The following is an 18,522-nucleotide window of genomic DNA, read 5'->3' as shown; positions in this document are numbered from 1 at the left end:
CTGCTGTGTAACTCCCAGATTTTCGCTCTAAGTTTGTAGTCTTGATTGTGTGGGTGTGGGTGGGCGGTTGCATGTTTCTGCGCGTGTGTTGGTCTGGATGGAAAAGAGACTTAGCACTGCCAAGACGCAGGTGTGCGGATTAGGTGTGATCCCTTCTCATATTCTCAGTAGTATATCTTATTTGATGGCTTTTCTGCCATGTAAATCTCATCAAAAACTAGCTAACAATAGCACCACGTTGACAGACGCCCAAGCATCTGGCGAGCCACCACTCTGAATGTTCAAACTGCTGTGAACAACCTGTCTCCAGAAAGAGAGAAAATAACTGGGAAGGAAACTCAAGGACTTTGTGTGTGCTTGTGTTTAAGTGTTTGTGTTTTTGTGTGTGTGTGCGTGAAAGAAATGAGAGGGAGGCGGTAGAGGGGGGAGGATAGTGCATGTTGATAGCCTCATAAATCATGAAACAGATAGTGCTGTATCTTAACCAGTGTTGAGCCAGGTGATGGCATGATGATGATCTGAATGCACCTCTGCTTCTCTTGTTTCAGCTACCTCCACTGACTTTGCTCCCTCAATCTGCTCAAAGATAGAGAAAGATAGAAAGAAGGAGAGAGGGAGAGAGGAGAGAAATAACTTTGGCCAGTACAGGGCCCCATTAAAGTGTGATGAGTGGCCTCAGTGAGGGGCTCTGTGTACAGCACTTTATTCAGGAACGATCACTTATTTATAGGTGTTGGAATTGTGTTGTTTGCTTGTTTTATTGAAAACCTTGTGGGTAAAGTGGCGGCGGGCCGCCTGGCATGTGAGCGCCACATCTCTGGAGGGCATCCCTGCAGAAAAATCTTCCTCCTTGATGAATAAGTGAAGGGGACAGATAAATTTTTCATTCACACAGAATCCATTGTCGCTTGAGATGTCTGGTCTGTGGCTATGTGTAGTCAACCTGCAGGCGCTTAAAAAGAAACACATAACCTTCCTTAGACACCAGCACACATGCACGAACACACAAACGTATAAGCAAGCGCATAATGTATATTCACACACGCATACAGAGACACACCACACTCTCCATTCAAGTTGTGGACAAGGAGCTCTGATAGACAGTGACTGTCAGATGTAGTTAAGGAAGATAGATGAATTAGTGTTTACTCTACCACATGACTGCAAGTCAGCTTATCAGTCATGGCATACACACACAGCCTTGTTTAGAAAGGTGAGTAAATTGCTATCTTTCTATCACAGCTTTTTTCACCTTTTGCAGACTGAAAAATGAATTTAATTTTGTGTAAAGGATAATAACAAAAAAATATCAATAGAAACTGACAGAATGATGATGTTTTCAGTAAATTATTGTAAATTTCAAAAGAAGTTTCCAATAATTTGATTTAAAAGTTACAAGAAGTTACATTACTGCTGCCTCTGTAGCCACTATGTCTATATGCTCTCCGTCTACCACCTCTACTTTAAGTCTTGTACACAAAAACTCACATTGACAGCCACAAAGGCAAAAACATGAAGGTAGCAAAGTGTAGCCCATCACAGGAAGGGTTGTGGTGTTTTGTGTACATGAGGGAGCATCTCTCGGTATGAATGATTTATATTAAGAGAAAGTGAAAAGTCTTTCTGGAAGCACACCCACCCTGCATCCCCCCCATGTGAACAGAAGGGAGCATCTTCACATGGCCAAATGGGTCTGATGGTGATGGCATGGAGGGAAGAGCAAGGCTGCTCACTTGCAAAGCCTTCTATGATCTCCCCCACCACTCTCACTGCGCGCTGGGACACATCAAAAAGGGGATTAATAAATAAATAACACACAACGCCATGTTTTATTAAGTTGGGTAAGGCATCAGTGGCGAGTGGTTCTAGTGAATCCTGAGATTGGATGGCAGCATGGCTTGTGGCTGGAAAACTTATAACAGCTGTCTAACCAGTTGCAGATACTTTGAAAGTCCTTATTAAAGCCATAAATGACAAAAAAGTAGCTTTGTAGAAAACTGCCTAAACTACATGTCATACTTCTGCATCTTAATCTGATGGAGTTAGTAATGAATAGATTATGTAATGACTGTGTAGATGACAGTACAGCATGTTAGTGAGAAGCAAATGCAAAAATATTAATTAATTAATGCAGTTAAAGTACAACAGTATTTCCCAATTGTACTGTTGTACCTGTGATTTATTTTTACTTCACATACATATGCATTTGCAGTCATTCATTAATTATTTGAAAACTCAGTCATACAAACCCACAATGAATGCTTACGTTGCCACATGTTTTACTATAAATTTCATTTTTTACATACAGTTCCATTATTAATTAATCTGTGGATTTTCAATCAGTAATATCAATTAATTGTTAAACGTTTCAACGTCTGAAAATAGTGGAACATGCCCATCACAAGTTCTTAGTGCTCATTTTGTTTGACCTTGTTTTGTTTGACTGTCCAAAATATTCAAGATATTCAGTATACATTATATAAGTGCAGGAAAAACAGCAAATCCTCACATAGGAATAGCTGGATCTATCAAATCTTTTGCTTTTTTGCTTAAACACTAATGACTGATCAGATTGTCAAATTCTGAGGAATGAATTTTCTATCACCTAATAGATTCATTGTTCCACTGTTCACAGTTGGAGTGTCTATTTAGCTTTATTTTACAGAAACAACAATGCAATATAATAACAGTAATAATAAAGAGGAAGAATATGAATGGGACAAACTGTAAGTTGTGATTGACAGTGGTTTTCCCCTGGCATGTGAACTTGGATTGATGCACATGCTGCAGACTCCTGGTCAAAGAACCACCTCTGGTTACTTACCTTCTTTACCTACTATGAGGTTTTGACAGAAATCTAACACTATTCCTAGAAATGGAGCTTTAACTATATTTTTGTTTACAGTCAAGGAGTTGTACTGCTTCCTTAACATGGCACAAACAGATGTTTGTTTCCCAAGCCCCTTCTTGGAGTGAATGCAGGATGTTTTTATAGCCTGGCTTGTTTTATAAGTATTAATACTGTCAGCATGGTGCTGAGATTCTACTTGTCAGGTATTATCTCCACATCGCAAATGGATTTGTGTGTGTGCGTGCACCCGTGTGTTTATGTATGTTTGTGTGTAATTGTGTGTGTGTGCTGCCAAACTTATTTGTGTTTTTAGGATATGTGTCTGAACATTATGCACCTGTGAGCGTGTGTGTTTGTGTGTCATCTTGAGCGCACTGTGAAGGTGTCATTGTGGAGCCTAGGCCCTGTAAGCTGTCAGACAGTGAGAGATGCTGCACCTCTAAAGGGCATGCATTCTGGGCCTTTCCTGTCTATTATAAGCCCTGCAACACTCATCAAGGCTGTTGCAGTGCACCCCCATGTCCCTCAAGCAGCCACAGAGAAAAGCCACCTTTCTAACTAGGAGAGCCCTTGCCTCTAAACTTCACATACCCTTGTCTTCCATTTTGACATGATAAACGCAAGCAGCAGTAATGAGGCGTCGGGTTGTCAGGGCATCCATTTTGTTTTTGCTCAAATCTGAGTGGAACCAAAGAATCCTACCCTTTCTCCATCTTGAGACACCTAGTTGCTATTCTCTCCAAGCTACAGGTCCTTACTAGTGCTAGGGGCTAACACCTCATGGGTTCCTCACTTAATTTTGTGATTCATGCTCACTAATTTAGACTCCCATCTAATGTGAAATCGTGTGTGTGGGGGGGGTCATAGCAAAGGATACATTGCACACACAGCCTTTTGATAACTCTCAGAAATGATGACACCACTGGAGGTGGTGCTAGTAGTACAGCTAAGATAGACTGAACTGAGGCTAGCCAAAGATTGAGATGTGTCGCTATCTCACCATCTGTAACAGTCACGCCTGGCAACGTCAGAAACAGATCGCCTTGATACCAGCCACATCAAATCTCCAGTTTGCCAAGCAAATAGAATAAAACAATCTATCGATCTTGCCCCACCTCCCTGTGTATCAACACAATCCATCTGTGTTTATCAGGCTATCTGGCTTCCTATCTTTTGTTGTCTGCAGGCAAGCATTCTTTTCTTTTCTTCCCTTTTATTTTCTTCCTTCCTCCTCTCACATTTGTTTGGTGATCCATCAGCCTATTTACCTTATCATGCTGCCAAACCATCCATTTACGCTCCCATCTGTCTGTCAAACTATATCTTAGCTTCCATTTGTCTAACTATCTCTCTGTCTACTCATTCACCTGTCAATCATGTGGCTTGCCTTGGCTGCCGCAGGTTCCAGCCTCTCTGGCTGATGCTGTCTCTGAACTCGTCAGCTCAGAAGACCGCTGGATAAAGTAATTAGATTCCTATCACTTAATCTAAAGTTTTACACTGTATTAACTACAGTCCCATTTAATTATAGTATAGTTATGTTAGTTTCAAGGTTGACATTAGACTAAATATATGGACAGCAGTTATGAACTGTCCTGCTCTGCTAAAATGAAAGACCTATTTTGATACATGAAATGTTGTTTGCTGTTATTTGCTGTATAGTGAAGATGTAAAATATAAAAGTTTCATACAACACGTTCAGTACAGACTGTTATCTGTGATCTAGATAGTTCCCTCCACAGAATCCAAACGGAAGCAGGTCAGTGCTTTGGCTCGGTCCAGTTCAGATCAAGCCTCAGTGGAGCAAGCCAGACACTGATGTCCATGTAGTCAGGGGGTCTGGCCTCCCACAGAGGCCCAATCAGTCTTATAGGATCAGTGACTGGCCCCCCTAGGCACCAGAGAGCCTTGGCCTGATGGATTACTCTCTCTCTCCTGGCTCAGGCCTATGAAACCCAGGCTTCAGCTACAGGCCCCATCTGTGCTCCCCATGGCTCCTGCATGCCTTGTGGTCATAGTCTTGGGCTGCTGGTGAAGCCCCAAATCATGAAACCTCAGTCTACTGTGTATATTATGACACCACTAGTAACCCTCCATGCAGAAACTCTACTGAATGCATAAAATAACCAGTTAATGAAATAATCCTGATAACAAATTCATTGTCTACATTTTTCAATCAAAACTAACAAACGTGTTAGTTCCAGGTAGTGAAAAGTGAGAGTTTTATATTTTACTTGGTCTTACAATATTGTATATTATTAGCTTTTTTGACCATTGACAGGACAAAAGCAGACATTTGATGATGACACTTTGGACTTGGACTGGATGTTGGGAATGGCACTGTACACTGTTTTCTGATGTTTTATAGACCAAGCAGTTTATCAATTATTCCAAACAAAAATCAGCAGATCGATTGATTGATTATGAAAATAATAATTATTTGCAACAGTGGAAATGCTCCTGTTCCCTGTGCTGCACATAACGTACTGCTCATCCTGATACCACTAGACTTTTATATCACAGTGTAGACTTCAGTTTTTAGCCAAAGTAAGGAGATAATGTCAAAGTGTAAAGTAAACTCAAACAGCAAGCAAACAGGTGGGCACAGCTTAGCAGTTTCAGGAATTTGCTGTCGAGGATATTTGTTTTCTTTCATGGTTATACTTAGGTTGAAGCCTGCCTCCTGAAACTTGACTGCTGAGAGGACAATCATAAATGGGAGTTTTTGCCTCAGGCGCTGATCGATTGCAAAAGTGTTTTCATATAACTGTTCATTTGGCCTGTGTGTGCCTCCGCTGCATCCCAGAATGCCAGGAGGCATTGTTCCGTGACTGAGGATTCAAGTCCAGCAGAGATATTTTAAGGAGATTTTTGAACCTGAAGGGCCCAGTGAGGAATCTGTGCTACCAGTAGTCTGTCAGGCTGGTTGTTTTCAATCAAAAATCTAACAAATGCTTGTCGAGCTTCAAGGGGAACGGTGGATTTTTTTTAAGATTACCACACAAATGAATTCATGCAGAGCTTAAAGTGCATATAGTACATGCAGGTTTTACATGCACAAACACATGCAAAATCTCTTTTCTTCTCTCCTGCTGTTTTGTCCCTGGTAGAGACCTGTCGAATCTTCCCTACAGAGGAGATAAACTAGTACTTTTCTTCCCTCTAAAAATAAGCATTTGAATATGAACATGTGCAGTGATTTCCTAGTCTCCTGAAACACATTTTGTGCTGAGCAGTCAGGAGGCATTACTTTCAGACCAAGCTCCTTTCAGTAGGGTTGTTAAGGAGTAGTGCGTGATTGTGTGTATTTTTTCTGCTGTGTTTATGTGGAAGCGTTACAGAGAAATAGGCTGCAGTTATACGGTATGTCTGACGATAAGAACACCAAGAGGAGAGATGGGGCTAGTTACAATAAGGGGGAAAAAATGGTAAGCAAGGCCAGTAACAGAAAAATCAGTCCTGATTTTTTGAGTGACAGTGCACAGCCCAGTTTCTGTCAAAGGGAGTCTGGAACTTAAATGGAATCCAGGGAGGGAAAGTCGTGAAGGGCCGTCGGGGAAAAGAATAGCTGTATTCACTATCTGGGTCAGTCACCAGTATTGCCAAGCATGCACATCACAGTACCCACTGAGATAGAGTGGTGATAGAGGCATGGAAAGATTAACCACATCCCTGCACTGTCAAAACCGATTGCATGTGTTATGACCACCCTGCTCTCCGTGAACCTCTCCTCATTACTGTTTATCTCAACAGACTGTCAGTTAAATTCACTTTGCCTCCAAATGCTGTACACAAACTGTCAAGCCGGAACATGAACTTGTATACACGCATGCCAAATCTGAATACTATAAGATTTAGTGTCCTTTTCAGGTTAAAATTTATTGTAAAATGTTTAGATGGCTTTTTGTGCTTCCTGGGTGTTTAGAAATTACAAGTGGTCAGCTTCTTGTAGTAAACATTGGAGGTAATGTCAGTAATAACAGGGATTAAAAAGAGGAAAGTAGGGAGAGACTAAGAGAAGAAAATTGAAAAAGCAAGACACAAAGAAAGACAGTGTGTAGAAGGAATAGAGAAACAGAGAGTGGGAGACTTTCAGTATCTTGCCTCAGCATGTTTATTCAGGCCTGTCTTAGGCATTTCCCTCTGTCATGCCATTCTGATCGCCTCTGCCTGCTATGGTGTGCTAACAAAACACGTCAAGTACCGGATTGCAGCCCCCTCACTCTCAGATCCCCTGACATTTGTACATCCCCTTATTTAGGTAATACCTCTTTTTTTAAAAATGAGGAAAAAATCACTATAGGTAACACAGTTAAACTGGAGAGAGAAATCAGAAATAACAATTCCTCTATGAACCTCCACAGACAGTAATTCAGTACAGCCATAAAGCACGTTGTGTTTTGACTGTTAGGATTACAGACGCAGACTTGTGTTCACAAACAGGTTGGCTCGCAAAGTAGATCTGTAAGCTGACTTTGACTGAAAGTAAAATGTTTATAACCTAGATAATTTTTTGAAAGTCATTCTGGGATGTAAGGAAAATCAATAAATGAAAATGTGGGTGAGGCAGAATGAGAGTCTGAATATATCAATATAGTAAATTCCATAAAATATGATTAAAAGATTTAAAAAAAAAAAAAAGGTGTTCAATGATGAAGTCAGCTAATCTCCCCAAACTTTAACATATCAGCTGAAATGCTGAGAAGCTCTATTTATAGCCTTTTTTGTAAATGGCAATACAGATTTTTTGCAAGCAGTGATGGTTAAAATATTACCACATTAATGTGGGATACCAGCATATAATGTATATTTAGAATAATTAAAACAGATGAAAAGTACATTTATATATCGAAAAACTCATGCCAAAAATGTGGAATTTATGCAATGCAACCATGGCATTAAAAAAAAAATCTTGTTTTTTGTTTTGTTTTCTTTTTTTAACTTACTGGAAGAAACTCTGTCATAAAATCAAGATTTTTTTTTTACCCCTCTGTTTTTGGAAGAGGAGTTTTGTTTACTGTAAACTGTGGTTGTGAACAGTGTCTTCTTGTAGGCAGTAAAAACAACTATTAGATGTAAGGCGACATAAAATCTAAGTGAAAATTGGTTCAAACAATGTGCTCTTTTTGTGAAAACCTAGATATTCTTCTGTAGAAAAGAGACTAAAATGAAAAGAAAGAAAAGCCTCAACAATGAGCCTAAGATGTTTAGTGGAGTAGCTAAGAGAAAGCATGTTGGTCTTTTAATCCTTTAATCTTCTATAATGCACTGGTTTGTATACATTTCAGCTGCTTGTTATAAATCAACAAGGGACTGGAACCATCAGATAGAAAAGGGCACAATCTTTCTTCATTGACCCACCATCCCCATCGTCCTTCCCCCCTTCTTTTTCCAGTTCTCCACAACTGAACTCACCTTTTTCTTCAGCTGCACTATTTTTTTCCCTCCCCTGCTCCTTGTTTGGGGTGATTACTCTTACCAGTGAACGAGGGGCTGTGTTTGCCACGACTGTAGTTTTGCGATACCTGGCCCATAACTTTCAGCAGGAAGAAATAGCTTCTCTCCCTCTGCATCCCATTTATACACCGTATCTTGTTTCTGTGTAGGGAGTTCCATTACTCTGTAGCTTGGAGGCTGGCAGAGGGGAAAGGGGGAAGGGAGGTGGAGTAGATGAAAAGAGGTGATAGAAGGTTGCGGCTGTTGCTGTTGCTGCTGCAGACACTCGCCCCTTTGACAGAGAAGCAAACACAACATGTTGATGTGCAGCGAGCAGAGATTTAATCACATTTATTATGTTTTATCTCATCAAAATATGAAGTGCAGAGCAACTTGGAGAGAGAATTAGAGAAAAGGCAGTGACATGTCAGAGGAATCATGTCATTGCTCACTTGTTTAGCACAAAAGACAGTCAATGCATGACTGGCGCAGATACACTCAGTTGGCATTTTATTAGTACACCTAGCTAAAACTAATGCAGTCTAATACAACAGTTCTACAATAAATCCTACCACCAGGAAGGTTGTAATGTGTATTCTGCAATAGACGCAGCTCCACTCCTCCCTTATGATGCATCCTGTTTGTCTTCTGCAGCTATTTACACACGATTGGCAATTATGTGAACCTGACCTTGTTATCGTGGCCTTGATGAATGTGAATGCCATGTTTAGATGTTGGCCCAGAGTCTGATGCTACCCAGACTGTATTTAACCAACATAGCATAATCCCTCCAAAAGTCTTCCTGTTTATACTGGCCACTGAGAGGTAATTCTTCAGAGTATCCCATGCTGAAAGCATTTGATAGATGACTGGCAGCTTTTCCTTCACTTGCGCATCGCAGAGTCCTCTCATGATGTAATTCTACGCAATTAGCCAAAGATGACAGTAACAGAAAAGTCATGATGATATTTAATCTCTTTTGGGGAAATCCATCAGGGAAACCGCAGTTCTATCGTCTATCATAACATGAAATGACATCTCACTGGAGGCCCTCCAAACAGTTGGGGGAAGGTTGGAGTTGACTACACCGGCTTAAGGCCTCTGCTTCAGCTGTTTAGTAATCTTGGCGTCCTCTCCTCCTCCTATTACCCTTGTCTTATTCAGAGCCTCTCCCTTGTGGCAGGGATCATCATGATATACATGCAAGGATATGCTTGTGCGTTAGATACAGAGGGGGAGAGTGTGTGTGTGTGTGTGTGTGTGTGGTGTGTGTGTGTGTGTGTGTGTGTGTGTGTGCGCGCATGTTGAGATTTCCTCAAAGCAAAGCACAGAGCCGTTTCTCTGTTTACCACCACATTTAGGCAACAATGTATTCGTGTGTGTGTGTGTGAAAGAGAGAGAGGAAAAGAAAGAAATAGAGGATGTGCGTTTGTACGTGTGTGTGTGTGTGTGTGTGTTTCAGTTACTTCCCCCTCCATCTGCCCACCCTCACTGAAATCCTCGGTGCATTTAGTAACATTTTGAGAAACAGCGCCAGCCAACATTTAATTAAGTTTTGATATGCCAACATCTCCCTGCTGTAACATGGAATACCTGCTCTTCTTTTGTCAATTTCTTCTCCTGTTCTTGTGCTCCTCTGTTTCGTGCCTACTGTAACTCGGAAAGATGTCGCCTCTGGGAGAAGCAGGTAAAGAAGCCATCAAAACCAACGCAAGTAGAAAGAGTTGCAATCAGTGCTCTAAAAAACTGTAGAGTTTGTCTTTTGTGTGGATCTCTCCTCCTTTTCCCCAGTCTCACTTTGTTTCCCTCTCCACCTGTATGTGTGTGTATGTGTGCTTGAAGAATTCAATTCAGTAGAGGCCAGTAGTAATGTTTCTCTCCCAGTAGAAATGGCTGCTGTTTGTTCAATTGTTGTGATAGATTGATGTGGGGTGGGAAGAGATGGGCTTTTATGCACCTGAAGATAGGAACAGAAAAGTCTTTATGAGAAGCCAATAGCTCTCCATTCCTCTGGTGGATCCTCTGATGGGAGATGCAGTTTGCCGGAAGTTTTTCTCCCTTTTTTGCAAAATCTTTGACAAAGGCTTTCCCATGAATTCGGGCAGGTAAGTAAGACGCAATGACCCCCTAAAGGGCCCTTTTCCACAAAAAAGCTTCCTGCTATACATCATTGTTCCTGTAGGGTCTCAACAAGTGGTCACACTAAAAGTCTCCATTGTTTTCATTCTACACAGAATAGAAAATAGCTGGAAACCCAACAGTGTGCAGTGATCATGTTAGTATCAGTACACCTTTACATTGAATCAATATGGAGGTTAAATTATGAGTGCACTATATTGGGTATGAGAGCTGATGGCAAGATGTAGGCTGGAGCCCTGGGTGCTTTTTGCTATAGCCATTTTATAGTAACAAAATGTCAACAGTTATGGTTTACTGTAAACAAATCACTTGATACGAACAACAGAGACTGTTCCATTTGATTAAATATTAAAATCAGTTTCAAAAGGTTGGTTTGATGGTGTGTATACTGTACATACTGTGTAGTGTAATGTGACTCTAAAAATGTTCTTCTTAAATGTTGTTGTACTTGGCTGGAAAACAGCATTTGTGCACCTTTGATTCAAACCCTCAGTAGCTGTATTTTTATAGATTTGTTTGTGGATTGCTCCAGTTTGTCTTTATGATTTTACTTGTCTCGCAATTCATTTATGGCCTTCTTTGTATATTCCTCTCTCTGATCTCCTTTTCCCATCCTATTTACAGTAATAGATGTAGCCCAAGATGACCCCACATTAGAGAGGCAGTGGGTTTGTACTCTCCCAGCTCTGTTTTTTATGCTCCTCTGATAGACTTAGGGTTAAAGGGGACTGCCTGGTCAGAAAATGAGGTTACAGCAATTGGCCTTGCAAATGATTGGCAGGGATAGATTGTGGATGATCTACTTTTTTCTTTTACTTTTTTTCCCCCATTTTGTCCCCATTTTTTCCCTTCTTTTTGTGCTCTATGGATGCTTGTTTTGAAAAGGGGGAGGTTGTGTGAGCCATGGTTACAGAGTGAAGCACAACCTGTAGATGTAAAAATAAGTAGTGATGTTGTTTTTGGACATGCTGCCTGAGCATATTATGTTTAATGATCACCTATCCTATCTGAGCGTATGTTAAACTGAAAGAAGAGGATACAGAAAATTTCATCCATTTTTTTGAAACATCTCGATCTGTCTTCCCTTTGCTCTTTCTGTTCCTTCCCACCCTCTTTCTCCCTCACTCCTCCTGTGCACCATCTGCATGATGCTTTGTATCCAATCTGAAGAAGGAGTGCTCTCTGTTCTCTACTGTGATGGTGGGAGTCTGTGTGTGTGTGTGTGTGTGTGTGTGTGTGTGTGGTGTGTGTGTGTGTGTTCCTAGCCATCACAGTCACTCTCAGCTCATTACCTGACATGATGGATGGAGCGAGTGCCATTAAACAACGCCCAGCCCGGGACGCCTGGCACCCTACAGCTGGCACTGACTAATGGGTATAGTGGTGGCGGGATGCTTGGAAATACCAGGGAGTCCTATGTGGGTGTGCCTGCAGTCATCTCCATGGCTATGCTTCCTGGTTCTGTCCAGCCCCACCTGCCACCTGGCTGCCCGGCGGATGCCATGGGCATTTCTGGGCAGCCATGGTTGGATAGCATGGGAGGCAGTGTTTGTATGACTCTGTCATAGAACTGGCAACAGAGAGAACCCAAAGTGTGACTGGCTGTGCTTCCTGACCACAAACACAGCAGTGAAACATTCACTGTCACTAATACCCACAGGGTGTATATTAGCTACTTTAAACTTTTTTTAATCAGCATATTTTGTTTATATTAGAAATTTTCGTCAAAGGATGGTAACCTAATATGTTATGTCCTTCTATGTCACATATATGCTTTCTGAGGCAAAATGGCTGTATAACACAAACAAGTCTTTAGTCCTTGTTGTTTTTCTGTGTTCTATATGTACCATATATGTGTTCTTATTATTCTCCTGCCCCCGCTTGTTTTTTCAACTGCTTGAGTGTGTGTGCATTTACTTTGTCTTCTGTGCATATGCTGCATCTGATGTGAGAATAGTTGAGGGGCTCTTGAGTGGAAGCCTGGATCAGGAGCTGAATTGAGTTACTATGACACCAGACACAAGCACCTCCACTCCAGCAGCTTCTTCTGTTTCTCCATCCTCCCCTGCTGCTCCGCTCTCAATCAGCCTGGATTTGCTTCATGTTGTTTCTCCACTGCTCTTAGTCTCTTTTCTTTCGCAGCCGCTCTTAGTTTCTCTATACCGTCTTTCATTTAGCTGAGCTCCTGCGTGCCAGTATGGATCAATGTAACAACACTCTCTTGTCCTTTCTCAGTCTCACTCTCTGGGTTTTGATTCTTTGTTGTTTCTTTCTTTTTTCTGAACAGACAACCGCCGTGCAGTCCTGGAAAGGTCTCGTTCACGCCACAACGCAAATCACCAAGCTCGATGATCGCCCGCGCCTACCACAAGACGCTAGATAAGTGCCAAAGAGGCCTGCGAGGTGGAGACCAGGAAGACATCTGAGGGAGGGACAGATCACCCCTCACGGTGGCATACGTGCACACACTCACGCACACACACACACAAAAGCATTGATACATACACACACAGCACCAAGTGGAACAAAACAGCCTAAAGAAGCCACACAGAACTGAAGGATCCGTAGTCCATCACACACAGACATTTAATTTTCGTGCTGTTCGTCTGACGCCTTACATATTTATTCAATACTCTCTCATCACTCTAAATGTTCATGTCCTCTCCAGATAGTTTGATTCATAAAATGAAAAATTTTCACATGCTGCTGCTGTTTGAAATGAAAGGTTTTCGTTGCTTGAAAATCCATTTTGATTCTTGCGAGTCCAAGCCTACTATTTTAATCCCTTTTTAATCAAAATACTACAGTTCACATACAGTTCTGACATGAAACATGCTGTGTGTTGAGAATAGACATTCTGCCGAGAAGGACTGCACCATAATGATTCTTATCATCCAGAAGAACACACATTTCATTCAACAAAGGGGCAGCAAGCCAGCTGTCCTTTAAATGGAAGACGGGGATTCACCACCTATGTTGGCAAGCCTGCAACCTGCTGAAGTTTTCTTGAACAAGTCACTGAACTCTTAATGAAAGAGGGAGTGGTTGTTTTTTCCCCCATCAATCCCTCCTTCAACCAACATCATAATTTTTACTAGTAAATGTACAAGAGTCCACATGAATCATTTAATTTCGCATCCCACAAAGCCGCATGAGCTGGCCCCCGTCTATGCTGAGATTTCAAAGCATGTGACTCATGGATCTTGAAACTGTAATCTCCATTTTGACAAGATGCATTTTATTTTTAGTTGTGTAATATCTAACCAATGCCTTCGGGTGCTGATCTCTGTACCAAGGTCGCTTTTGCTGTTAACATGAGAGACTGACACATTTCCAAATGCATATAACTGCCTAGAGAAGCTAACATGACCTCTTTGACCTTCCTCGCAGTCACACAGGTTGTTTTCAGAGGGTGAAGCTCAATCATACAAAGGTATTACACCATTTTTATTATTAATCTATTTCATATATATATATATATATATATATATATATATATATATATATATATGCTCTAAAAGACAGTCCAATAATTAAATCTTTTTTTCAAGTTATAAATTTAAAACCTTTTGGGGGAAAAAGCACGCAAAATCTACTGAGGGAATCCATGCCTCAAACACTAAAGAGTTCTAGGACTACAAACTATAACACTCTAATATTAAAGACCCTATTTCCTAGCGGGATACTTCACAGTTGTAACATCTTCCACCTGATGAAGCTTTTTGGCATCAAAACAAATACCCAATGCTTGGTGTTCATGTATAAAATAGCTGAAACTTTGCTGTGAGCTTTGTTCCTCTGTAAGGACCCACTGTCACACGATTTCTTCACGTGAACTATTTATTCATATATTCATGCCTAGGGCAGCCTGGTCTCCTCACTGCCCTAAACTGTAAGCAGATGCCACTAAAAACAACCACTGAATCCACATGGAGAGTGGGTACGAGCAGAATAATCGACTGAGGGGAACAGCAGACAAGATGATGCTTGTCTTAGCAAGTGAGTCTCTAAACACCCTCCAATTCCCCAGCACTAATGGCATAAGTGACCCTTTAACCATAATACGAGTTACTTTAGTAATACCATAACTCTGCTTACGGCTTTGTGTCTGTGTGTTTGTGTTTGGGCAAGCATGCGTGTGTGTGTGTACCATGCCAGCTTAGTAATCGGAACAGGAACCCAGGCAAAATAGGATTCAGTGTGCTTGACTCCTGGGGTGAATAGATGGAGATTTTTCATTTTAAACAATCTGCCAGTGCTGCTTGTGATGTGTCTGTTTCATGATGCCTCCTCTCCCAGCCTGCATGCTTCTAAAAATGCAATTTTACACATCATCTCGGCTCAAGGTGCATCCACAATGCTCAGAGAAGTCTGCATATTTAAGAAGACAATGATTCTCCTCCGAATATAAGGTTCGAGCAGTCGCACAGAGAAAGCATAGAGAATGAGGTTTCCGCATAAGGGATTCTGCACAGATAGGAGTTTTAAGGAGGTGTTGTACACAGCAGAGATAGAGATGTGCTGTCAAAGGCAGTTATTCCCTTTTTCTAATCGCCCTTTGTCCTCTGCACCATCACACCTGTACAGCTTAAAGTATTGAATAAGAACCCCCCACCCCCCCTTTTTTTTTACATCAGTTCTCTATTAACACCAATGTCTGCTGTGACTTTTGGTGGTATTTCACCTTATGATTGGATATTATACATGCCAAAACAGTCAGTGTCTAATTCTTTATGAATAATTTGACTGAAATATTCATTGTTTAATCGTCTTATATTTTTCCCCTACACGTGCCAACCATTTTTTTCTTTATTTTTTGGGAAAACACCCTAAATTCCTGTTTTGTTTTTTTTTTTATCATTTTGTTTTGGATATCAAAGGGAGTACAGGTCTCTCTTTATGAAACTATAAGAAAGATTGTACAGACATCAGAACTTTTTTTTATTTAAATTTAGCCATTGTTGGTAAACACTGGTCCAATTAGGAACTGTCATTCATCGTATGAGATTTTGATGTGATTACATAATGATAGTCATGTGGTATTTCTTATCTAAAACACTCAAACATCTTTTATAAGATGTCATCTATTTGGAGTTTAAAAAAGAAACTTTTGTAATGATTTCATTGTAGAACATAATGAACTAAAGAGCTATGTTGTTAGCCATTGTAGAAGTTCCAGAAAGGGAAGTTCCACAAAATGTTGGTTTTGTGATGTTCTTTGCCATTAAATAGACCAAATGGCTGGAAAGCAGTGGCTGAAAAGTCATCAGAGTTTAAATTATTTTTCTTACTAAAAGCAGCTGCGGTGTAGAAAACCTTCAACTTTAAGAGAAACTTCTACAATGACAACATTCCTCATCAGCTGTGTTAGTGATTGTTGTATTTCTCCCTCTATCCCAATTTTTAGGATAATCAGTCAAGTATGTGTTTTTTAGAAAATAGCAGATCAAAGAACCTGAACTGTTCCATCATTTTAGTGTGAAAAACAGGCCCATGTGTCTGGGCCGATCATCGCATTGTCTTTTAGCTTGTAATTAACAAACATGGTAATTGTTAAGAATGAGGAGGCAGGGCTATGAAAGATTTATCAAAAACTATAAAGGTGCCATTTTCGGTGGTGATTTGTGACAAGCGATTTAATTAAAAGAAAAGTTTGCAATGTAACTTACACTCACTGACTGCGCACTTTACCTCACACAATATTCTGCTCAGGCAGAGGGAAGAACTTTGAGATGTTTGAATATGACATTGCCACTAACAGAGTGAACTATTTGCAAAGTATTTCCTTTGGTAAATAGTTCCCAGCTGCCACATATCCAGTTCTCTCCTACTTTGTTAGTGCTTACTATTGATTTGTGGAAGACCAATCTCGGCTGAATCAACAAACAACACTCACAACTGTTGACAAACCCTGTCCGACCACGATGTGTAAGCTGCCATATCCCTGCCTACCTTCCATGTTGTCATTGAGTATGTTTTATTGTCTTAAGAAACATTTATATTTGTAACATTTTAAGTTTATTTGTATCCTTAAGAACATGAAAAAACAATGGTTATGCACACTGTCCTTCCATGGAATATGATACTAAATAATAACCCCTTTGTTATATAAACTGATTTCTGAAAGATACTTTGTCTCTTTGTCTTTCATTTATGTCTACATCCATTTACTTCTTCACACTTCAGAAGTATTAAATGTCTCTATCAACCTTATTTTTTTTAAGTCTTCACCTTTGTTTTGTCAAATACCGGGAACTAAAATTACATCCCCAGTTTACTTTGTGGCTGGGCAGAAGCTACCTGCCCCAGGCTAACTTATGGACAGGGATTACAGAGAGCTCTAAGGTGTTAGCACATGATGAATGGGACAGGTCTTACCTATAAAAGCAACATATTTGGACCTTGGTGTCCCCACTGCTTTATCTTGCACAGTGTCAAAGGCAAAGTGATAATGCTGTCATGTCCAACGGCAGCTTAGGGAAATTACTACAGAGTCAGAAAATACATATCCAGAAAAATTGCCCTTTTTAATCATTTTTCAGACCTTAAAATCTCCTGTGCGACTACAAATTTTCTCTGCCCAAGTTGGAGGACAAGGAAAGGCAGCATAGAAATTCAATAATCTGTTTATTATTTGATAGGGAAGGATTTAATACGATAACCAGGGACACATTTTCTGTGGATCTCATCTCTTGTTGACAGTCAAAAAAACAAGTATTGTGCCTGATTCTATTATAGGCAATCTGGGCTTAAAATTAATTTTTCTTTTTTATATATATATTTAAAATGTGAGATCATATTTCAGTTTAGTGTTGCAAACAGGAAAAAAATTGAACGTGTGTGTCTGTGTGTGTGTGTGTGTGTGTGTGTGTGTGTGTGTGCGCGCGTGCACTCACTTGACTCTGTGAGATATATTGACTCTCCTGTTTCCACATCCTTGTGTCCCTCCTTGTCTGGCTCTCTGGGTCCCAGGAGTGAGTGTCAAATGGCAGGGCAGAGCTGTTCCTGTCCTAGCCCCTTAGCATTATGCTCCCCCACCACACACCCACCCCCACCCCAAACATGCTCAAATCCAATGGCATGTTCTCCCTGCATGTGCCATGTCCCACTTCCCTGCTGTAGCGCAACATCATAAAATTAGGGTTGACGTGGGGAAGTAACCCTGTGGCCACAAGGGCCTCTCTCACTCTCTGCCCGCGTGCACACGCGCATGTACACACACAAACATGTGAGCACACAAAGCATCATTCTGCAAATCTTAGGACTGATCTTCTCTGAGTCTCTCCTCCTCCCAGTGTGCAGCCAGACAGATGGAGATTCATCTCTCAACAAGCTGTGATCTGTGTTTAGAGATGTGTGCTGTAGAACACAACTCTAATTAGGTTTATTGTTGATCTTAGGAGGTTAATTTGTACTTGGCTGCAAATAAACATGCTGAAAGAGGCCAACCTAGTTCTTTACAAGGCACCAGCATTACAGCTTAAAAGAAGGGCAGCTTTTTTATCTTCTTGACTTTCCAGGTGATTCAGAAAGATTATACCCCCATGCTATATTTGTTCTGGTCTGGTGTAATTGTGCTTTGTACCAAAGGTGAGATATCTGTCTTGGTTAGGATGGTAGAACTAGAAATGAGATACAGGAAGTGTGTTTGTCTAATGAGCTTAGGGGTACAGTTGTGTGTATGTGGTAGGTTGTACTTATTTATTTTATCCTGTTTTTTATTTTTGCAACCTCCAGGTAAGTAGCCTTGTCAGAGTCTGAGAGATGAGCCGGGCCCACACAAGTTCTCTTTTCTCTCCCCACCCTCTTTCTTCACGCTACACACAGTCGTGTTTCTAATGCGCCTGGTGACAGATCAGTTGTCAGCTGGAGTACAACATAATTATGTTTCATTTTGCATTTCCACCTACTTGAGAATACGCAAACATTATGGAGATGAGACAAAGCAGAGAGTAACGATTCCCTCCTTACCTGAGCTAATTCTGTCTGAGGAGAAATCTTATTCGAGCAGCACTCTGCACTTAAACATGAGAGTTTGATAAATTCACGTATGTGTGTGTTCGGGGTGAATGGGTGTCTTGATAAATATGTCTGTG

The 18,522-nt window shown here is 40.8% G+C and overlaps 1 protein-coding gene across 1 annotated transcript in view; it reads left to right on the top strand.

The window, feature by feature from the left end:
- The window catches only part of diaph2 (diaphanous-related formin 2), a 344,139-nt gene extending 327,583 nt beyond the window's left edge, over nt 1–16,556 (top strand). The window contains 1 exon segment of the mRNA XM_051072493.1: nt 12,714–16,556. Within this exon segment, the coding sequence (XP_050928450.1) occupies nt 12,714–12,778 (65 nt within the window). The 3' untranslated portion in view covers nt 12,779–16,556.
- The last annotated feature ends 1,966 nt before the right edge of the window (nt 16,557–18,522 follow it).

The sequence above is a fragment of the Lates calcarifer genome, linkage group LG8 (genome assembly GCF_001640805.2).
Source record: "Lates calcarifer isolate ASB-BC8 linkage group LG8, TLL_Latcal_v3, whole genome shotgun sequence".
In the NCBI taxonomy this organism is placed as follows: Eukaryota; Metazoa; Chordata; class Actinopteri; family Centropomidae; genus Lates; species Lates calcarifer.
Note: the sequence above shows the minus strand (reverse complement) of the source record. Positions and strands in the feature narration are given on the sequence as shown.